The sequence below is a fragment of the Micromys minutus genome (assembly GCF_963924665.1).
Source record: "Micromys minutus genome assembly, chromosome: 19".
Taxonomy (NCBI): Eukaryota; Metazoa; Chordata; class Mammalia; order Rodentia; family Muridae; genus Micromys; species Micromys minutus.
In genome coordinates, this window is record NC_137954.1 from 21,853,263 (window position 1) to 21,877,847 (window position 24,585).

General features: G+C 38.0%; 1 protein-coding gene across 2 annotated transcripts in view; it reads right to left on the reverse strand.

Annotated features, from left to right (window-relative positions):
• Positions 1-24,585, reverse strand: part of ABCA12 (ATP binding cassette subfamily A member 12) — a gene marked incomplete at both ends in the record, with an annotated part of 165,172 nt that overhangs the window by 78,559 nt on the left and 62,028 nt on the right. Inside the window, 6 exons of one of the 2 annotated variants that reach the window (XM_080932869.1) lie at positions 3,824-3,893; positions 8,171-8,283; positions 13,164-13,342; positions 15,671-15,856; positions 18,346-18,443; positions 20,311-20,402. In XM_080932869.1, the coding sequence (XP_080788995.1) occupies positions 3,824-3,893; positions 8,171-8,283; positions 13,164-13,342; positions 15,671-15,856; positions 18,346-18,443; positions 20,311-20,402 (738 nt within the window). Of the gene's footprint in view, positions 1-3,823; positions 3,894-8,149; positions 8,284-13,163; positions 13,343-15,670; positions 15,857-18,345; positions 18,444-20,310; positions 20,403-24,585 lie in introns of both variants that reach the window. The other variant, XM_080932868.1, reaches the window with a different exon arrangement.

Here is a 24,585-nt window from a genome sequence, read left to right on the forward strand (position 1 = left end):
TTCCACAGAACATGTGTGGGCAAATACAAGAAGAACATTTGCTGCAGTTGGCTCTCTCTTTCCATCACAGAGCTCCTGGGATAGGGTTAGGTCCACCAGTGTGTGAAACAAAGGCCTTTACCCACTGAGCCATTCTGAGAGATCACAAATGTCTATCTTAAAGCACTGATTCTAAAAGCTCTTGTTTAGGTATTTCCTTGACCAGAGACTGTGGAAAAATGCCATGTTTGCTTGTCTTAGATCTCTAAGCTTTGGACACTTAGCTTTATCATTTATCAAAGCCTCCATGTAGGTAATCAATGCCATTTATCAACTGACGAATAAAAGGACAGGAAGTATAGGTTTAGACTAACTTGTATGGCCCAAATAAAAGGAACCAACTTTCAGCTGCATTTCCAAACTAAATCGCCTTATAACTAATAATAACCCAGCAGGAATGGGATGGCTAACAATGCCAACTTCATTGTTTAGGTTAGCTGTAGAACACTACTGAGTCATACCTGCATGCAGATAAGTTTAATGTACTGTCTCTTGATTTATGGTATCAAACAGTCAAGGTCATAAAAATCAGGCAAGAAAGAAAGAAAGTTAAAAAAGGAAGGAAGGAAGGAAACAAGAAGGAAGAAAGAAAACAAAGAAGAAAGGAAAGAAGGGAGGGAGGAATAAAGGGGAGAAGAAAGAAGGGATAAATTAGATAGATGATAGATAGATAGATAGATAGATAGATAGATAGATAGATAGAGGATGACAGAAAAGGAAATGACTCTGACCCACTGATTTTGAATATGTGACATTATTAATGAAAATGGAAAGGTGTGTTAAAAGATGTTAAGGTTAAACTAAAATTCAAGATTTAGGGACACAAAATGCCAAATAAGAGATCAACAGAATTATGGAGGTAGCTGTAAATAGGATGTATATATTGGGGGGTGGTATTATCCCATTTATGTCATTCCTTTGTAGTAACATACAGATTTCAAGATAAACACATCTTCAGTGCATGCCTTCAAGGAATAACCCATTTAAATTTCATCCTTTCTGACCATTAAACTCTATCTAGCATTTATTATTTCTGTGAGCATTGAGTGTATGCATTCTGTAAAAGAGACATGAGAAACTGCAGAGATATTAGCCATTGAGCCTGTCTGGCAATGAGGCATCTCTGGATGGCTTCTTGGGCACTGGTTCCAATAGGAAGGTTCTCATGGATCTAACTTTCCTGCACCTTCCCTCTCTCAGTTCCCCCTGCAGGATATACAACACTGTAGAACCAGTTCTCCCAGGCAGCAGTGTTTTCTGGCAAACTGTTGGCCTAACCTCTCTCAATAGGTGAACTTGAAGTGACCCAGAGGAAGGAAGCATATGACCCTCTCCCCTTACTTTTGTAGAAAGTGCTGATGCCAACTTAAAGTTTTAGATGACATATACATGCCCTTATTTTGGCACAAACACTGTGAGTCTTTTAGATGACTAATTTAAAATCCTTTATACAAAATCCTTTCTTCACCAAAGCACTTACAACAAAAGGGAGGTTATGGATATAAACACACATGTGTGTGCACATGAGCAGGAGTGCACACGCACATAAATTTGAAAAAGACGTTAGAGCATAAATGACTTTGGAAAGCTATATGACATGCGTGATATTGAGCAGCTATCATTAGAAGAAGCTAAACCAAAGGCCTTTTTGCCGTGTGACATTCCTGCCATGCTGTGATTATTTTAAAAGGGAAATGGAAAGAAAGCCTAAAGAAATTCCTTAATTTCATCAATCACAACAGGACTCATCTTATGGGCATTGAGTTCCCTAATAAACTGACAGCAACTGCTGAGGGATCTGCAAGAAGTGCTGAGTACTGTCAATGCTATGCTTGTAGGCTCTGACGAGGATGTCTAGCCTCAGTACCACGTATTTAGTGTCAGTTTAAGTTATCATCATATATGATGGTTATCTGGAGAGGATGTCAAAAGTCCCAGGTATTTTAAATGACCTGGATAAAGTGAGACTGTCCAAGAATTCTTTGAAAGAAGCACCTGGATCAGCCAGCATGGAGGCCGGAAGTAGGGCCAGGAGAAACCGGAAGTAGATTTTACCGAATGGACCTGGAGTTGGAGACCTTTCCTTTAAATCCGATCTTAGAAAAAAGAATGGTTGAAATAAGTATTTTTGGTTGTTAATTCAGTGTATGTTAAATGATGTGTAAAAACAAAGAGCAGGCCCATTTACGAGATGCAATGCAAGGCTTCAGTGCCCACGCTATATAATGTTTAAATGATTTTAAGTATATTTCCCAATCATTTATTATTTAGTCATGACAAAAATCATCCAAAAGCCCTTCTCTCTGGCCTTTAAAAATATGCTATTTTATCTGTGCTGGGTATGATAGCGCATACATTTAATCCTAGCACACTGAACATAGAAGCAGGCCAATCTCTGAGTTCAGGGCCAACCTTGTCTAAATGGTAAAGTATAGATCAATCAAAGTTACATGAGACCTATCTCATTTTTAAAACGTTTTTTTTTTTTTTTTTTAATGTGTATGGATGTTTTGCTTGCTACATGCCTATGCATTATGTGTGTACAGGTCTGCAGCAGCCAGGAGAAGACACTGAATTCTCTGGGATTGGCAGTAGAAATGGATATGAGTTGCCATGTGAATGCTGGGAATGTAACCTGCATCCTCTGAAAGAGCAGCCAGTGTTCTTCACTGCTGAGTTATCCCTCTAGCTCCTCCTTATGTTTTTGAGCACATCACTAAGCAACCACACATGAAACTTCATGGCTTTTCCTTAACTGTGTTTTAGAACCACTGAGCAACCTCTCCTTGCTTTTTTACTCTTCAATTTTAATTGTGCAAATTTCTACTAGTTACAAAAATATATGTGGACTGACTAAATTCTTAGAACCACAACAGCATGATTATCAAGCTACAGCAACCTTTACCTACAAGACCAACTAGTCTCTAAATTTACCTAAGTTTGATATATCAGGGAACTGCCTGCATTCTCTGTCCTAATTATGAGTTCCTTCAAAAATCTGCTCACATTTGTGGTCTTTAGACACCATGGTGACTGCTGTCATTTCCTGGGGAAGTCCAAAATTACATGATGTGTAATCTTTTTCCCCCTGCTATGGGAACATTACTGAGAGCAGACAAAATTTGCATTATCTTGATTAGGCTTTAAGACTATTCTGACACTTTAAAACTCCAAAGTAATAGCAATATAAAAGTTCTGGATGTTGCTCTGGTCTGAATTATTGAGTTCTATATACCGACATTCTTGTTGCCAAGATAATGATGTCATTAGAAGGTGGGGCCGCTGGGGACAGAACTCTTATGAATGGGATTGATAGCCTATAAAACTAGCCTTGGGGAGTATGATCTGGAAAGTAGGCTATTCTCAGACACCAAATCTACTCCCACCTTGATGCTAGGCTTACCTAGAAGTGTAAAAAATAAGTCTTTATCACTTATCAACTGCCCTGCCTGTGGTATTTTTCTACAGAAATGGGACAGGCTAAGACAAATGCTTATGTATTTTTCATAGAGAAATACCTTATGAATCTGGAAACAAATGCCCATAAGACTGCTCACAGGCACCAAGAAACTCTTCCAGACCTGGCAGAGTACATCTCAAACTGGAAAAGTCCCTCAGACTGTGTTATGGAAACTATATTAACTAATATACCCCAATTGGTATCTACTTTACTACAGTTTGATGATATCCTTTGATTCAGCATGGTTTTCTCTGCTGATAAAGGGGCTTATGGGTGACTTTGTTTATTCAGCCAGTTAGCCCACAATTTGAAAACACAACTTACTGTGCAGCCAGACTGCTTGGGGACAGTGCCTGCTCATCATCCTCACTCCACACATTCGTTGAATTGTCACCTACAGCAATAATACATAGGTCAGTACGGAACATGTTTTTTCAAAGATACTTTACTCCTCACCAAAACAATACCATAAGTCAAAGTAATAGTGAAAAAAGAAGGTGCAATTTTTCTTTTACAAATGCTATTCATTTTCTTTTTGTTGCAAATATGTAAGGTGTTTGTAGGAAATGCTGCCTGTTGGTTAAAATAATCCCAGTTTATTTGTTTTTTTGTTCACACATCAGACCATATGATTTTGTCTCAACACATGATTCTATAGGTGACTTTCCAACACCATGGTGAAGATTGAGAACCAATTTGTTAATCAAACAAAACCCTTTCACTCTAATGTATCTCTCTGGATTGTTTTCTCTGTCTGCCACCCACCCCACAACCACACTTGGGCAATTCAGATGTAGACCTAGGAAACATTTGCCCTCACTAATCTGTGTTTTATTTCAAAGAGCCGGTAGTGATCCCTGCAAGGAGCTATGATCGAGCACTGGTCAATGTAAACAGGATTGTGTAGCCCCTATCTCAAACAAGAAGCTGCAGCGGGGGTTGCGGGGGGCACTGGACAAGTGAACTGGTTGCAATGAAGCCATAGTAACCGCTGAGGTTGGTCCCCTGAAGTTAAAAAAAAGTCAGTGAGTCTGCTTGTTATATAAGTTAAATGATAAAAAGAAAGCAGGTGGGGAAACATGATAACTGGGAGTGAAGACTTCCTTAAGCAGTCATGGCAGAAATGAAAATAGGAAAACCAGGGCGTTAGGTCACCTCGCTTAGGTAGAGTATCAGCCTCCTGTTGTCACAGTGATGTTGCTCACAGTGGGACACAATGCCTCTTAACAGCAGCCTCACTGCTTCCAATAAAATATTACATCAGCCACTTTAATGGTTCTTCCATTGTTTCTAGGTCATGCACCCTCCAGCCTTCTAAAACCGCCCTTGTGCAAAGCTATGCAGAGACCACGCTTTTTAAATATTTCTGTCCTATTGAAATAAATGTAATACCTAACGACTATCCCAGGATATAACACCCATCCACAGCCACCTTATCAATTGTTCAGATCTAAGTTGTCTTGGCCTCTAGTAACTGTCAGAATGGTCTTTACAGCTTTTTTTGGACCAGTGAGTGAAATTTCCTGAGATTTATCAAATGGGTAGTTGAATATTATTGTTCCCCTTATAAAAAATAGTTAAAAGACTGGCAACAAAGACATCCACAAAGAATATAACTAATTAGTATTGGTAATAACATTACTCATTGATAGTCATATGTTGAAAAAAATTAAGAACAGAAATCTATTGAGTTTTATGATTTTTCAATGGAAATGTTTACGAAACCATTTTTTCCAAGGTCTTTCTTGCTCATGTTGAACTTCGGCATGAGGCCATCAGCAACTTGGTCGGCAAGTGTACACTCTCTGGTTATGTGGAGCTTCTTTTAGGCCAATAAAGTGAATCACTAACAGAAATTAATTTCACATTATCAGTGAGGCTTAACTCTGGACTGAAATAGAAACCTTTCTCTCTGTCCACTAACGACTATAAAGTACTTTGGAAGAAATACTCTTATCAGTAGACAAAACAGGCCAAAATGAATGGGAAAATAATAAAACCATTAAAAATCAAGATTTTACTTCTTTGACTTCTTTTGGATTAAGCATGTATAGAATGATATAAACAGACATCTAGATAACCCTCTGCATTAGTAAAGTTTGTTTTTTTAATTATTATTACTATGGGGGAGTGGCATATAAAGAAATGGATATCATTGTGATGTTTTCTACTTTTTTTTTCTACTTCTATTTATTTCTTTAAGTGATTCCTCAGATATACTACAGAATTAGTGCTGAGGTCAGAGGTCAACTTTGAGAATTCGATTTCTACTTCTACTTGTGAGTCCTAGACTTAACTTAAATTATTGTTCTTGTCAGCAAGAACCCTCACCCACTGAGCCACCTTGCTGACCACTCCCTATGACATTTTCATATAATACACACACGTATATATACAATATATGTATGTGTATATGTGTGTATGTGTGTGTATGTATGTGTATGCATGTGTGTATGTATATATATGCATGTGTATATGTATGTGTGTTGTATATGTATGTGTATATATATGTGCATGTGTATGCATATATATCATCATATTTTGTCTTTACTTGCCCTTCACTGCCTTACTCCATTCTCTTCCTTCTCCTGCTTGCTGACCCACTTTATCCTTCCAAAGAGTCACCCCTCTGCTTCTATGACACATACATTCCACTACTCTCTTACTTTCCATCCCTCCCTTTAGATTCTTTCTCTTTTCTCATGGTCTCCTTTTAAATTTTCTTCCTATTTATCCACCTAACTTAAATACAGTGTCTATATACTAGTAAACCTGGTATTTGTCTTTCTAAACCTGGCTTATTTCACTTAATATAATGCTCCCTTGCTTCATTTATTTTTCCTGGAATTTCATAATTTTATTGTTCCGAACTGTGGTCAGAGACTCTCATGTAGATGAATTAACATCACTGGTTTGGATTGGAGTTTTCCTGAAGTATTCTCAGGAATTCCTGTGGAAACCTTTCAAAGGTAATGAATGACTTTTCTGTTCAAGCTGGGATTACTAACTAGGGAAAGAGAGTTGAATGCACCTGCACTGCTACCCTCAGAATCATGACCTCACACGTGCTTAGATTTAATGACAAAGAGGAGTTAAGTAATCCAACTTTGCAGATAAAAATAACTTTTCTGGCTACATTTCCTTGTTACCTTGACAATCCAATGGCATGTTTTAACACTTCCTAGGTCATTAACATAGTCATATATATATATATTGACCATTGTTAAATATGGAAAAATAAAGAATTGAATTACATAATTTACCAAGAAAGGGTATTGCTGTCACATTAGTAAGAAATGTTGTTTACTTCTGGTTTCTAAGGCACACATAAGCTTTTCTCTTCTGGGAAGAAAAGCTTTAAGTTGATCACTTTATTATTTATGTCATTATTATTAATTATATTGTTTTACTGTTATTAATTTAAGATATAAGTCTGAAGATGGAAAATGAATGATTATAGAAACATAAAGTCCTCAAGTCTCTAAAATGCAAATATTGAAAAAAAAAAACACCAGGAAATAACTATCACACTGCTTAGTTCTCTGGACTAGACATTTAAGAGAGTAAACCCCTCCTGGTGTTCATAAAAACATTAGCATTATAAACAATGAACCATGTAAATGAGTCATTAGTTCTGTAACTGTAGATAGGAAATGTCTCTTAACCGGCAGAAGCTGGTAGATAAATATGTCAGACTCTGCACTGAGAATTCTTTCTGGATTTCGAATGCCTGCTTTTCATAAAGTGACCGAGACAAGGAACAGTCAGCTTTTTTGTCTGATGCTCACAGTAAGCTTACTTTAGAATCTGAAAGCAGAAGGCTACTTGTTTAAAAAACGGCAAATACAGACAAGAAAGCATAATTCCGAATTCATTCAGAAGAGGTAAATGTTAACCTGTGTTTGCTTTGGCAGCAGGGATTTGTGTCTCGGAGCTCTAAGCCTTTGTGTGTGCCTGCATGTGTCCACCCAACCATCTCCATGTGGTTTCTAAGCAATGACATTCTATATATTCAAAGGTGACATTTTCAACTCATGAAACTTGCTACCTTTTTTTCTTCCTGGAGGTGACTGACTTTTACTGATAGATAATTTATGCTATGATGTCTACCATTCATTTTGAAGAGGTTGGATAAGCATGCCTTTATACCATTGGAACATTTTTTCTGATATTTTTTTAATTGGAGAATAGAAATGAGGGTACATGTCAGGTACAGTGGCACACATCTTTATCCCCAGCACTTTGAAGGCAGAGGCAGATGATCTCTGTGAATTCAAGGCTAGCCTGGTATATATAGTGATTTCCAGGACAGCCAGAGCTACATAGTAAGACCCTGTCTCAAAAAATAAAACAGAACAAAAACAAAAAACCAGGACACAAATCTTATAATTAAGTTTAGGCTTTTGTTCCAAAATGTGATAACATAAATCTATTAATTATGTTTACTATTTGATATTCATTTTCGATTCCAAACATAAACATGATTTTGTACAGTAAGCGAGCTCATTTTTACATAAAGAAAATTTTTAGGAATTTGTCCTCTTTGGGGGCCATGGCTTCCTTCCTTTACATTTCCCATCTATGATAATACCAAGTATACGTGTGTTCTGCTTCATTGTTCTAGTGGGCTTGGTGATGCTGTATTCATACAGCAAGATGGAAATGCTATACCTTGTGCTGGGGAGTCCAGAGTGTTCAGCAGATGTTTAACAGACTTCTGGAGGGTGCTGAATCCTTCTTCGGTTTGAATACGTGGGTAAGCCTTCTGCAGCACCTGCAGCACCCTGATGAGTGGAGAAACAAATCAATCCAGATTGAGTATCGGGGCTCACAGATGGAAACAAAAGGTTATTCAAGGAGAAAATGGCAACGGTATAGAAAATGATTCCTATAAAAAGACAAGATGCTGCCTTTGTAATTTAATTACTTCATTGTCTATTCATGCACAAAATCCCCCAACACCGTTCTTAACCTAGAACAGAGAACTTAATGTTTCCGGAATTGTAAAGGAGCTTGAAGTGAGGGACCAAAGGTCCTGTCAGGAGTTTTGTTTTTGTTTTCTCCTGTAAAGAATTATAAACAGGTGGAATCAGCAGCCCACAATGAGGTGAAACTTTCTTTGTTTAATTAAAGGAAAAAAATTAAATACTAGGAACTATTTTTGTTGGAGGTCAATCTTTGATCCCTTTCAGGAGTTATTATATAAGCAGGTCATATATATGAATATTTTGCTAAGAAGTGATATTTTTTAAAGCAGTGCTCTTACTAATTAAAGACTGTACTCTGTCCCATTGTATAAGTGGCCCAGAGGCGCTACTCCAAATGCAGCTCAAATTTAATTTCCAAACACACCACATTGGCTTTCTCTGAGTTATGTAACCAATAAGACAGGCAGTTCACACTAGGGACACACTTTTTTTTTTATTTGCTTGCATCCATTCCACATCTCCAAGTGACAACTAATTATTCAAGAAATACCCTCTTCTCTACTTATGATCCTTAGTGAATTTATAAATTCACTAAGAGATGCAGCTACTGCAAGAGGCTGTCTGAGTCTCACAAATACAGTGTTACCAATAGAGTTGAGTCAGCATTTTAACGTGAGTAGCAAGTACCCTTACCCCTGTTGCTCCCAGTGTCCTGAGTATAAAAGACCTCTGCCAACTGTTTGCCACCACAGAAATGATATGGCACAAATTAGCCACTAGTTTTTTCCCATCAAGTATCTCATCGGGAAGCTGAAAGTTTTCTTCAGCACTAGATCCAGTACGTCAGTAGAGAGAACCTGCCTAGTCTACAGTACTTTTATAATCTTTAACTTTTTAACTAGAATCGGTTTATTCTTGGTCCCTTCGATACAAATGAAGCCTAAATTGTAAGTGTCTCTTAGGTAATTTTTAGCATAATATACAAACATACATATGAACCTGAATGCATGTTTATATAACTTATATAAAGTAAACATACATAACTCATGTATGCATGTTCTCCAATGCTTCCATGAAACTAATTTGATTTGCCTTGCCTTTTCAGATGGATACAGTTTAAAAAAATTAGATAACTGGCCGGCCAGTGGTAGCATATGTCCTTAATCCCAGCACTTGAAAAGCAGAGGCAGGTAGGTCTCTGTAAGTTCAAGGAGGACATCATGTTCCAAAGAGTTAGTTTCAGGACAATCAAAGCTACACAGAAGAAATAACTTACCAAGATTGCCTGGTTAGTAATAAGCAGAGCCGATTTGAGTAATTTTAAAGTCCATATGTGACCTTTAGCATAAAAACTGCACCAACACGGTGGGGAGGAAGAACATAAACCATTCATGCACGGACCCATGGACATTCTTGACTTATTGCCCTGGGTGTGCTTAGAGTGTTTAGCCACAGGAGTGTGACTGTATTTTGTTCTCTTCTGATTTCTCTGTAAAGTGGTCAACATTTGGGAAGTTTTATATTTGCTTTAAGGCCCTTGTCATTTGTGTTGGGTCTTCAGTAGCATAATTCTGGGCTGTTGAAATCTCCTGGCTCTCTGGGTTGTCTGTGGACTCTGGTAACCATGGACACCAGCTCAATGGGTTTCACATTGTATTGATTTCAGCTAGTTTACAGCCAATCTCATGAGATGGCCTAACACCTTAATCTATTGTTTCAGACTGAAGGACTGAACACTCAACAATCTAATGACAAGAACCAGCATCATTGTTAATAAAATTATTAATAAACTGTCAGCAAGCTGAATTTATTTTTAGCAAATTCAAACACGAATGATGCGGGCCCCCATCCTCTCTGAAATACATTGAGTTATATATAGAACAAGATATATTTCATAGATTTTAAAGTATTTATTATATAAAATGACAATTATTCAAAAACAATTCACTTTCTTCATAAACATTTTTTAAAACATATCCCAGTGTGACCTTTTTCTCATAAAAGATGGGAGTCATGTGTGGTTCTCTCACAGACTCTTCTGATATTGCTCATTTTTACTAATTACTGTCATAATCTTAACAGCAGCATAATCTGATATTCAAGATTATTAATATACAGATTACAACTAAAAAGACAGGAAAAAGGAAGTTTCTATAGCACCCCTTGTAACTTTAGTTTGCACAGCAAAGAATCAAATAAGGCAATGAGACATCATTTGATGAGAACTTTCAGTAAATTGTGACTTTTAATGACATTGTCCATTTAGTACTAGTAATAAAGACTTATTTATTATCTGTAAAAAAAAAGACTTATTTATTAAGATTTATTATAATACTAAGATTTATTTTAAAAATACAAACTTTACTTTAAAATGGAATTTCAATGAAAAATAACCTGAGACACTTAAGTTTAAGTTTTCTAATAATCATACTTCAAAAAGCTAGGGGAAACAACATTAAGTTTAATATAGAGTTTTATTTAGCTGAAGACATAAAATCTCCTCATTTGGCATTCAGGATTCAATAAAAAAGTTATTACAACATTTAAGATCTTTTATTGTACTGTACCTTCAAACTTCACATGTGTTTTATACCAACACAGAATACTTCAATGCAGATTCCCTGTTAGCATAAATCTTTGCGTTCTATTGTTTTTCCATTTTCAAGTGAAAGTATGTTTTTTCAAACCAGGTAATGGATGAAACCCAAGCATATTGTTGTCAGAGGTGTGCTTCGGTGTAGAATAGTTCTGTATGTAGTGTGGCGTGTATGAAAGAGAGAGACTAGTCGTGGGCAATTGCACACATCCGAGCAGATAGTGATGAGGACCAGGAGAAGATTCTAGGATGGCTTCCTCCATCATTTCAACCGTATTACACTGAAACAAGATCTCGTAGTAAACTGAATTCAGCCAGACTGACGCCTGGAATGCACTTATCTTCTCCCCCACTGATGATACTTTAGGTATATACAGACATCTCAAGATATTTATCTTAGGGATTTGAACTCAAGTCTTTATTCTTGGGTAGCAAGTACTTTTTCCCACTGAGCCATCTCCCTAGATTTGAAAAATAATTCATTTTTAAAGAGATAATTTAGTGTAGGAATGAAGTGTTTTCTGATATAATAAAAGACTGATCAGCTTTAAGATGTTACACACTGGCCACCTCTAGCTGTTGAAACTTGGTGTTCCTCTTTGAAGATTTATTTTTAATTACTTGTGACAGGGGCATTATGTGCACATTAGTGAAAGTGTCTCTGGAGACCAGAGGAAGGTGTTGGGTCCTCTGGAATTGGAGTCATAGTTTTTGTGAACTACCTGATGGGGTACTTACTGGAAGTTGAACTCAGGCCCCCTGTAAGAGTAGCATGCACTCATAGCCCCTGAGTCATCTCTCTAGCTCCAGACGATTACCATTCTCAACTGAGATGCTTTGCCCCATGTTTAAGTCCCATTAAACTTACAGAATTTTAAAGAGGGAAAGCCACACATTCAAGATGTTCCAGACTCGTTTAAAAGTTTTCTAGTAACTAAATTAAGCACAAGTTTTAAAATTTTAAATTAAGGCTCAGTCGTCAGTTCCTCTGTCACCCTACTACATGCCAAGAACTCAGAGCCCCCACCGATCATGACACCATAATAAAAATAGCAAACCTACAAATCAACAGAAATCCACCAGATCATTAAGAAAACAATGTTGCTTAATTGGATCAAAGTCAAATGCTACTCTCTTGTAAAAGCAAGGAACAGAGTGGGAGAAAAAACTTAAAAACCATATATCTGATTAAGTAAGAATTTAATCCATATAGCCATATATGCGAAACAACTCCTTCCCCACCTGTGCCAGCTAGTCTTCAATCAACCTGACAGACAGTTAAAGTCATCTAAGAGGAGAGAACCTCAATTGAGAAAATGTCTGCATAAGATTCTACTGTAAAGCATTTTCTTAGTGATTGAAGAGGGAGGGCCCAGCCCACTGTGGTTGTTGCCAACCCTAGGCTGGTAGTCCTGGGTTCTATAAGAGAGCAGGATGAGCAAACCATGAGGAGCAAGGAAGTAAGAAGCATCCATCCATGGCCTCTGCATTAGCTCCTGCCTCCAGGAACCTGCCATTTGTGTTTCCAACCTGACTTCTTCCAATGATGAACTGTGATGTGGAAGTGTAATCTCAATAAGCCCCTTTCTCTCCAATTTGCTTTTTGGTCATGGTGTTTCATCCCAGCAATAGAAACTCCAATTAAGACATCATCTGTTTACTTAGGAAGACCATGTGAGGGAAGTCAATCCCATTTAGGTGACTGGAGTAAACGAACAGGGCTATTTTATTTAGAATGGTACACAGCAAACCCCACTGAGACATTTTATTCTTACTTAGCTTAGTGGCAGGTGCACAGAGCTCATGTTGTCCCTGAATGATCCTGTGTTACTGATCCAAGCTGGGTCTGCTCTGTGCCTCATTCTCAGAAACTCCAGGATACAAAAGGATATGAGGTTCTGAGGTGAGCATCCCTCTTGCTTCCTCGTGGATGCCTGCTGACCTCGATGAGCAAACACAATGCGTCTTTCTTCTACACTCAGCTGACACATTCACCTCCATTGCTAAAAAATCTCAGGCAGAATGCTCAAGGAGCACTTTCCCAATGTTTAAATGACCTGGACAGCCATCCTCACAGGAATGAGTTTTTAAAGACTTCCTTGTGAGCAATTGTATTCCAATTAACATTGCATTTACTTACCTGTTTGCCTTTTGAAGAACACCAAACAGACTGCTCAGTGAGGTGTCGTTCTGAAACACATCTGGTAAGTTTGACAGAAGTTGCCACACTTCCCTTTGCTGCTGCACTTGAGAGAAAAAGGACAGCACCTGGACAAGTCCCTGGAACACCCTCTTCTGATTGTCGGGGTCACTTGACATCTTCAAAAGCCAAACCATAGAGGGAAAGGATAATACATTCACATTTGTAATTGCACAGTTTATTATCTTGGGAGAGATTTTTCACATTCACACAGTTCTCAAATCCTTACTCTGTTTGAAGCCACCTCTTTCTTGGAAAACCTGTGAACAGCCCTCAACATCATTGGATTTTTTTTTTTTTTTTTTTTTTTTTTTTTTTTTTTTACCTCTTTAGAGTTCCAGATATTAGCATATTTAAAGTTTGATTAGCAAAATTGTATTGTGATAAAATGTTCGAAGTTATGTTAAGAAATTAAAGCTAACTTAATTAAAAAGAAAATGAACAAGTTAATTTCTGAGTGTCTTTCTTTTCTAAATATTTTATTAGTTCATTGGGAATTTAATACAATGTGTTTTGCTCGTACTCACCTAAAACCTGCCACCCATAACCTACCTAACTAACTTCGTTGTCCTTCCTTTTTCCCTTCCTTTCTTCTTTCCTTCCTTCCTTCCTTCTTTTCCTTTTCCTTTCTGTCTGCCCGTCTGTCTTTCTTTCTTTGTCCATTAAGTCCAATTAGTGTTGCTCATATATTCCCAGTGGAGTGTGGTCACCTTATCAGGAGCTACATTCTCAAAGAAAATTGACTCACCCTCTCCTGACATCTTAGTTGTCAGTACCTCCGCTAAGACATCATGCCTACTTCTCCTCCCCATGCTGGGAATTAGTACAGCTGGAGCTTGTACAGGTCTTACGCATGTTGCCACAGTCACCGTGACATCACATGTGCAGCTTCTCTTTTGTGGCCACAGGACCCTGAGTAATGTTTTTTTCATTTTCCTTATAACATGTCCAGGGAGCTGTAGGCATATTGTTCCCATATCTTTCACTAACTAGGAGACCACCTATTTTTGGTGGAGATCCATTAAAACTAATGTGAGTGGGGAAAATGCCAGAAACATTTTATTGATATACTCATGTAGAAATATATTTACCAAAATGCTTACTGCCGGAGCTATACATAATAAAGTATTTTCAGATTCTGCTGCAAAGCTGCGGACATTGGTTATAGTGAATCCCTATCCTGATCACCACACTATCAATAAGTGTTCTGTATCAATAAGCCTGGAAAACTATGGCTTTTGAATCACATGATCTAGGTAGTGTCTTCAGAAGTATTTCTTCATTATGTTCTCAGTGAAAGCAATTCTCTCTATAGCTCTATTCATAACCCCATTCATAACCCTATTCATAACCCCATTCATAACCCCATACATACAAGTCAGGATGAAGCTTCCAACTGTCTGAATTTGATTGGTTTTGAACAGTTTAATTTTGGCCACCCAGACTACTCATGACTGAAGAATTTAAGTGAGGAAGTTTTTGTTTGTTTGATGTTTTAGTTGTCTAGTACTGAAGGTTTGAGCAAACATTCTATCGCTGAGCTATGGTAGAGTTTCATATAATATTTGAGCTATTACAATGGTGTCCTTAACTCTTTTGGAAACAAGACTACTGAAAGATATATTTTCTAAATATCAAATTTACTTTCAGCATAATTTAAAGAATCAAGGGTGTAAATGTTAAAGTAGGCATGCTTTATTTATTCCTGTCTATAAAATTTGCGAAGACTTCTGAATTTTTTTCAACTTTTGTTACATAGAGATTTCATTAAATTTAGCCTATTTGTCCTGATTTTGCTATCAGAACTTAAGACTAGCATACACAGATTTTTCTTTTCATGGAACAGGATTGGCCGCAATGTGTAAAATTTGAGGAACAGGATAAATGATGCCATCAAAAGTCACCAAATAAAGTTTGATGTCTCGAGAAAAATAAAAAGACATCAGCCATTTTTCTGACTTCTGACAAGAATACGAGACTTACAGTTGAATTATTAAACTTGCATTCTGTCCTATGTAACCACACTCCCAGGTTTCATGGAATACACTCATTATTCACCACAGAGCCAAGCCATATTTCATCTGAGGTGAATGTACATTAACCGTATGAAATATTCCAAATCAACATCAAATCATTTCAGTACCGCACATTTTAATGACAAATATCTGGTACTTAACATCAAATCCTGGGTGTAAATGTTTATGTGGGAAGAAATTACGCTGAAGGTCTACAAGTATTCTAGTCAGTATTTCCCAGTCCAAGTGAACTACAGAGTTGCTTAGTAATTCATAGGGAGTCGGTTTTGAGATCCAAAGAATGAAAGTGCAACCCCTCTATGCATAAGATTTTTAATACACACACACATACACATACACACACACATACGTATACGTACATATATATATATATATATATATATATATATATATATATATATATGCACTCACCTGAGAGACCTGATATTTTAGTTCCTGGAGAGAAGACTCTAAAAGTGTCATGTTTGAAAGGCAAAATTTGTTAAAAACGTTCTTTCCTAGAGTGACCCAAGAGAAGGCATAGTCCGCAGTGTATCCGGGGTAACTCTCACACAGCTCTCCTCGTATCTCTTCTGAAGTTGAATTTTGCTTCAGCAGCTAAAAGTGTGTGAGAGAATTGGGACATGATATTAGAAAATATAAATAGGAAAAGATTTTTATCTTCAAGGTCACTGGCCTATCTTCATAACAGTGATGTTTAAAGTTCTGCCTTTCGATACAATAATGAACAATTTTGCCTATGTGGAGTTGTAGAGGAAGAGGATCCAGGAAGGTATAAACTCTTGTTCTGATTTAAATGGTTCACATTTCATTTGTATAACTGAACGTACTTTTTATGTTTGACCAGAGAACATAAAAGCACCCAATGTTTTCTGATAAAAATCTTTGCGAATAAAAAAAATATTAATTTTTTCTGAGCTTTGCTTGGGATAAGATCAAGTGCATTAACTCTGTGTTGTTTCTTGTAAAATTGATCATAATCTTTAGAAGACCTCAAAAACTGCTTCAAGATTTGATCTTAGGACCAACTTTGCTTATTCCAAAAGTAGACAGATGGCTTGAATTTCCTCGCAGAAAGATTAAAAAAGAAAAATATAAAAATTTTATTTGAATAGATAAGTCAAACTAATTATGGCAAGCAATAATGGAAATGATTTTCATAATGGAATTATTGTAACTGGCCGATGTTTTCCGTAATAAGAAGAACCACAGATGAAATAGATGATATTGATCACCATAGTAGTTTATGCATTTGCCATGTTAACTGCATGTAATTGTAATACTCAAGGGTTTCCCTCCAGTAGCCAACTCATATGATCCTTTGAGGTAATGGCTAACTCCATTCTCCCCTTAAGTTTACATTGTAAAATCTATACTCTGTTCTCCTGCAACTCAACTTCTAAGTATAATGGAACAAGACAGGATCCACTCATCTGGGAGGCATTGGAAGTGCTAGGTTTTCTGGTCATTCAGCCACAGCCCTGATCTAACATTACACATAAACTCACCCTGAAGTGATTTCTCTGCTCAATCCTGCAAGGTTTGCAGAAAGCAGCAAAGAGAAAGAAAGGAATCAAAGAGATTGCTGACACAGGCATCAATATGTCATCCTAATTCTCACATCCCTGCCTTGTTCCAACCACTCTAAAAAATATGTGTCCATACATACAAAATTCACTTGGGGCTTATATCTCTGGACTATGTGGCTTCGTGCACTCTCACAAAATTCTAAACTCTCATCCCATACGAAAAAGAGAACTTTGAAGTCCCGTAAAGCAGTAATTTTGAGAACAGTGTTTCTAGTCTACGCATTACAGAGGTTGTCTGATCCAATCCACAATCCTGGGAAGCAAGAAGGAAGCAGAATGGGATGGTACAGATTTCCTTGTGACCCAGTGAGGGGAAGGACTTAGGCTGGAATTAATTGGGAATGCTGCGGAACTCCAGGCCACCAAAGGAGCCTTAGCAAACATCCATGTGACAGAATATCAATGTTCAATGTCTAGAATATACATACTATAATGTCTAGACTATATATGCTATAGTAAGAAAGTCTTCTATCACAACAAGCACAGGAAGGGTCGGCATAATTGTTGATTATGGTATCTTTTTATGGAAACCATTTTTGTGCTATTTCTCTGTTTATTTATATGACTTGGTTTGACAGGACATGACTCAGTTCAATGAGATGCCTCTGTTACACACAGTGGTAACCCAAGAGTAGGTTATAATCTCACAGTGAGCTGTCCTAGCTAGGATTCCTGGAATGGGGATTTGTGTCAGAAGCATGCCTTACAATTCAAATGGGAGAAATGCCTGCTACATAGATAAAGTGTGTGAAAGAGAAAGAGAGAAGACAAGACGGGGAGAGAAAAGCAAGATGATGCAGATAAGCAAGGTGGCTGAAAGATCACAAGATGTTGAGAATGTAGTTAACTGCAGTGTAACTGTTGTTCTTTAAAGCTCTTCAAATTCATTTTCTATACACGTACACACTCAGATAGAAGGAGAGAGAGAGAGAGAGAGAGAGAGAGAGAGAGAGAGAGAGAGAGAGAGAGAGCTTACAGACTGCCAGCTCATAACTCTGATAAAAATGTGTTTATTATCTTTCAATTTGAGGAATCATACAGTAGGTAATCTCTGGGAAACAGAAAACTCCATAGGTAAACTCTCTAAAATATGTTAAGGAAAAATATTTCTACTTAGGGGAGAGATTTCCATAGCTCTAATTTGTCCAAAGGTATTAGTGTGGATGAGGCATCAAAAGCAGAGTTTTATAGCTTCGTTTTTTATTTTTTATTTCCTTGCTTCATAAAATTGAAAGATCACATAAAATACTACATTATTTCTTAGTAAGTCAAAACTGTAAGTTCAACTAAGGGACTTACCAGGGCAGTAAATAAATGCCCAAAGCCTTAAGGAATTTGCAATGTCTTAAAATTAAGATATGATTGAAAAGTGTCCAAGAAAAGAACCTGTCTGAGACAGTTCTTAAATTGGAGACATACTGTAAACCCCTTCCTGCTTGGGAGACCCCTCTACCAATGTAAAATATGTGTGTTCATTGCAGAGATAAATCAAATTACCTTTTCCAAATCGAGGATTCGCGCAAGCAATTGGCTACCATTGAAATTTTCTGTGCCCATTCCTTCCAAATCATAGTTTGGCCTAGGGGGCACTGTGGCTGTGACAGAAGAAAGAATATATTAGAAATTCAAATACACATATACACACATGCTTGCAAGTGGGCACAGTCACAGAGCATTTCATAGCTGTTCTTTGAAACCTCTTGTGCCCCACAGCAAGAATGTGCTTACATGTGACTTTCCCATGAAAACTTTATGCTGGCAAAATGGCAGATTTTGTACGTTTTTCTTTCTACATAAAATTGTCATGGCTTTAGTCTGCTCTCTATTTCTCCCCACAAACATTTTGAGGGCATTTGCATTCGTTCCAGTTTCTACCATTAAACTTCATCACCAGTGTTATTGCCCAATAAACAGAGTCATTTCTGTGCTAGCTTAGAGGGTTGAGGTGCTCTGACCAGCTCCATAGATCCATCATCTCCAACATCTGTTGCAAGGATCAACCAGTGCACATCTGGTGATAATGGTCTTTCTTTTTAATTATCCTACTGGGATACTGAAATCTGCTTAGGATCATAAATCCCTCCTCCCCAAAGTGGTTCCCGAATGATATTTTAGATCAAATAGATGGGAGGAAGTAATTAGTTTAGACTATAATATATTCTAGCTAAGAAGTTCTCAAAGTGGGCCCTGTCTAGTACTACTTATACTGTGGTATAGTTTTCTGAGTATTGAGTATTAATTAACAAGTGTGTAGATTCATAGCTATACCATAGATGTTCAGAAAGCAAGTATGTTCGATTTTATAAATATTGGGCACAATTATTTGTTATCTTCACATCAGAAAACAGCATTTGAAGATACCAGTAACGTATTTCAGGAGGACCCTTATTTTAGTGCCTACAGGACTGAATTATTTACCATCTGATTTCTCGAGATCCAAGCAATCTATTCAGTAGATAACTATTCAGGAGAAGCAGCAGGAGCTATAGATACTGAGCAGAGCAAAGCTTACCAGACTGTAAGACTGACATTACCTCTGCTGTGCCTTAACCTACTCAAGCAGATAGTCACAGATCAGTCATTGCAGCATTAACTCCTGAGACAATTGCCCAGCGTGTTGCCTGGCATAGATTTAAATATTCCATTAGCATGATCCTTCCTTCCCCCAAAGGACCAGTCAAATTCCAACAAGCCAGGAACTTTGTTCTGTTCCTTAGTAAGTGCCCAGTCACTAAGGTACCAAGTAGAAGATAGCATACACCTAATTCATATTTGTCAGATGAGTGTAAAACAGTCCTCTGGGTTGAAAGTTTGGGGTTCTAAGTGTTTCTTTGAGGTACCAGCATCACTTCCATAAGAAGTTAGAAATTTGTGGTTTTACAAAGCACAGCTGAAGAACTTCAAGGCACACTAAATGTGCAGGGTCTGGCTTCATGTGAAACATGGTCAAGCTGAAGACTTTGAAACCTAGCATGAAAAGGGAGAGAGAAGCCTACAGTTCAAAGATCCCTGGACATCATCTGCCAAATGCCTATTGCTCTTATGACCTAGTGCTTCAGCTCTCTGGGCTTCATAATCTTCATTTGTTAGAATGAAAGTTTGGACAAATCTGTGAAGGACTTGGCAATAATTCTTGTTGCTGGAAATTCCATCCACCCTGGTTCTATTTATTGTGCAGGTGAGGTCCTGACTCAACTCTGGGACTTGGTGCAATTGTCAACATCTAGATGTTTTTTTCTATAGAGCATTTCAGTGAGAACTTAATTTCTAATTATTCTGAAGAACTCTGCACAATCATTCTGCTATGCTAAGGCAGCCATGGGAAATCCTGGGGTCCCATAGGAGCAATCTAAACACTCCACTTTTATGTGAAAATCTGAAGTTGAAACCTTTTAAAGAGTATCCTTTTTGCTGACTGTTTCAAAAGTCTATTCGGAGCCTTACAAGAGAGAGCTGGCTTACCCGATGATGTGTGACTTCTTTCTGGAACTTGGGTGCTCCGGAGTGATAAATTGCTGTCCCTCTTCTGGTTGGATGACTTTTTCAGAATTTCGCTAGAGAAGAAAAAGCAAGAACTCTCTGACTTTGTCCACATTAATTTTAGTTAACTAAAGCAATGCATTATGCAGAAGGTTCAGAGGCTCCAAGGACCTGTAAATTTCTCACCTATTTTCTAGAATATTAACAGATAGAGTCACTTAACCAATGTACCAATGAGCAGATACAGTTTCCTGCCAGGTAAACTTTTATTCCTTGATGAAGTGCGAGATAAGAGTTTAAATTAGTCATTATTACTTTATTCTTGTAAAACGGATGAACGTGAACAAAGCATTGTAGGCAAACACTGAAAATATTTGGTGTCCTTTCTTATTCAAAACATGACAGATCCCAAGTACAGGAGTTGGGCTTTGAAGAGAGAAACATGGCCTGCTTGTTTGTCATGAGTTAAAAAAAAAAAAGTCTACTGCATTTAATTATGGATGGCATTTTGATTCAAAGGGGACTAGTACTTACAGACAGATTCAAGGAAAAAGAAAAGAATAAACATTTGGTGAGTATTTAGTGTGTGTCAGGAACATACAGGGATTGATGCCCTTATAGGTGGCACTAGATATAAATGGATGACATTAAGTCTCATTTTTAATTCCACCACATATGTCAATGTGGTGACAACTGCATTGTGAAGCCAGGTATTTCCATGTCACATAACCAGGCTAGTTTTGGAAGAAAATATTAAATTTTCTCAAATTTAGCAACCACCATTTTAAGAATTCCCTATATTTAGGAGCAGTACTAAAATGCAAACATACACAAGCCACCAAATAAACACACTTTCTTCCCTTTTTTTTTCATTAGTGAGGATTGAACTCACCAGGCCAGAACTTGACCAGTGAGACATAATCCCCGATTCCCAAAGTGTAAATAATTATATTTTCTTGGAATTAGAATTAGATACAACAACAACAACAACAAAAAAAAACAAAACAAAACAAAAAACAACAACAACAAAAAAAAAAAAAACAAGCACTTAAAATAGATTTGTCTCTTCTACAAACAGAATGCCTCAATTGAAATCATTTCCAGCATTCTGTGAAGTTGGTGAGTTTTATGTAATTGTTTATGAAGTGCATAATTAAGATGCATAGAGATGGCAAGAAATTATACTTATAATTGCATTTCAGCTAGACTCCTGCTTTATAAAGCAGATCTGAGCAGTTTCTAGTTGGGAAGCTGTGTTCAGTGGCGGGTTTTGTTTTGGTGTCTTCTTTTTTATAAAAATGGTAAGAAGACGTAACATTTGTTTCCAGTCCCCAGTGTTTTTCCAATATTCTCCTTAAAATGTACTGGTTGCTCCAAAAGTTCTGCATTCTTAATGTACACTTGAATTATTCATGGGTATGACTATATTCCCCTAAATCTTTTTACATTCCTTGTGCTGACTATTTGGATGGAAAAGCCATTCAGATGAAAATAAGGACTGACCTAATCCTTCCCCTTCTCTCAAAAAAAAAGAGAGAAGTGTTAGAAAGTTGGAGAAAGTTGGGTTTGCTTGACTTTTTCCCCCACCTTGTAACGCTATAAAGAAGACCACAGAATATCAACACATTTTTAAAATACAGGGGGAAAAAAACCCTAAGAACAAAAAATCCTGCCTTCATAAAAATTTTAAGGACTAGGGACAGCAAAAACAATCAGAGGAGACCCGAGAAAGATCAAAATAGCAAAGAAGAGCCAAGGGATGATGCACAGAATAACAAATAGGAAAGAGGGAGAAGGAGATGGGCAGCTAAGAACTGTGGTCTTAGGGAAGCAAGGCTATTTCTGCCACTCAGAGCCAGGCGACCCAGCTTCCCTTGTTACTTAACAGCCCTGACCCTACTCCTGCCAAAAGGACAGATCCCTCCATTTCTTGCAATCAGTGAAGCTCTGGTTCCATATAAGGGGCTGTGGAGGTTTTGGTTCTGGGAGAATCACCCCGAGATGAGAAAGTGGCATGCCCACCAAGCCCACTTCCTTTTGTGAGGCTGGGCTGTGGGGGTGCTGAGTTAGAACATTGGATGTTCTATCTCCCCAATTTTATTTCATATCGACACTATAAGTTGAAATACAACTTCTGTCAAACAGAGGTCATTTTATTACCCCTCTTAAAAAGACATAAAAAGGTGTAAAAATGAAGCCAGCCTGCCTGAGAGGCATCCTCTGAGCTTTCTAACAAGCATGGTGAGAGAGCATCAGGAGAGGAAGAGCGCCCTTTCTATTACTGCACACAATTGATTCCTGCATTTCTAAATGCTGCAACTTCTCCATTTTAGGCTCTGGCATCTTGAATACCAGGGAGCAGGCACCATGTGTCATTTGCCTCTTCATTCTAGGATCTAAGGCAGTCCGTCTAGCAATGGACCATTCAATCCAATGGCTGATTAAATAAACAGTACTGCTGGATAACACACGTTGATTGGAGTTAGAGGAAACTAGAAACCTTGGTTCTGTTTCCTCCTAAAAGAGCTTGGATATCATTCCCTTCATCTGTATGCTAGGGACATGAACTGACTTGAAATAGGTGAACTAAGCATCTCCGTGGGACCCCTCACCATAGGCATGTTCAAGTCCGCAGGCATCCTTACAGAAGGCAACACCCAGCGGTGGCATTACAAATACAGACACATAATGGCACCCCTTCCTATCCCTGCTCACCATTAGCTTACCAACATGTATTAAATTTCTGTTCTGTATAATCACAATGGGCAAATCAAATAGGAAAATCAAGTGTTCCAATACGCTCATGGGAGGAGGATCTAAGCAAGAACACATACAGGCGGAGAAAAGAAAATATGATGGGGATGCTCTATTGGAGCTATTGTTGGTCATGTTTGTAGTGCATAGCCATTTGAATCACAACCTTAACCTGAGCCCTCGTTACCTGATTTTTTCCTTCATTGTCCCACCATCCCACTGGCTCTCTAAGCCATGCCTAAGCATGCCTTTACTTGCTTCTCTCAGAGGGTATTTGACAGTACAGTGCCTAGAGACATAATCATTTGTCAGACAGGGTGCAGACTACCTCAGGCAGGATGCACTTGGCACGTGGGCAGAAGCCAGCTAGCGATGCTTCAGCATACCATCCGACACACTGCACAACAATGAATTATCTGTCCCAAGTATCTGCTGTACCAAAGCTGAAGAATGCTGCAGGGGTCTGACAATTGAGTGTGATTATGTATGGATAACGCATGCCCATTGACACCCCGACCACCAACTTAGGAGACTTAAAGTTCCTATTCAGGAGCTCTGAACAGCTGTAATAAACTCATCTAAAACCTATCTCATACTGGATATTCCTGGGAGTATTTGAAAGCATTATGCAAAATGAATATGGCCTCTGAATTTGACGGATAGGTCCATCTGATTCGAGAAAATGTATCCTTGGAAGTGAGCCAAGAATGTCTGACACACATCAGCCTTATTTGGTGGCCCTCCATCGGTCTAAGAGTTGGCTGAGGACCTTTCTTCTAACATGCCAGAGATGAGGGCTTTGCCTCAGTGGCAGTTATGAAGATCTCTTTGGAGTAGAACTCCCTAAGAAAGATGTTTTGTATTAAAATTCCCACTCCGTTACGATGAAAACTTAACCCAGAATAGATTTGACTTCTCAGACACGTCTACCAACAGCTACATTTGGGAAATGTCATATTTATCTATATATGTCATCATAATAGGATTCCTGCACTTGTACCGTGCGTCAGTGTTTCCTGTGAGAGAGAACAACTACCTGGATTGGATAGGTGAAGTCTGTGTGCCGTGGTGAAGTCTGTCTATAAAAAGCTCTCTTACTAGGAAAGAGACATATGGCCCATCCTGGAAAGAAGCGTCTGACATTCTTTTTTTATCTCTAAGGGTTAGTTAAAATTTTGTAAGTATTTTTCACTTCTCCTCAGAATCAGATTCATATGTAGTGACATCTGGAAGAAAAATGTGCTGTAAGGCTGCATCTGATCCCAGCCCCACCTGTCATTCATCACTGACTTACCAACAGACAGGCCCAGGATACTATAGTGGACATGGAGTCACTGCTGTTGTTTACTTGGTAGTTGGCCTTCCTGGCTATCCGGAGCCAAAGCTATTCACAGAAATATTTTAATTGCTTTAATCATTTCTCTGATTTTATTCTGACCTTCATGCTTCAAGGGTCCTCCACCACTTCAGATATAATACCTGCCTGTTCCTTTCTAAATCAGT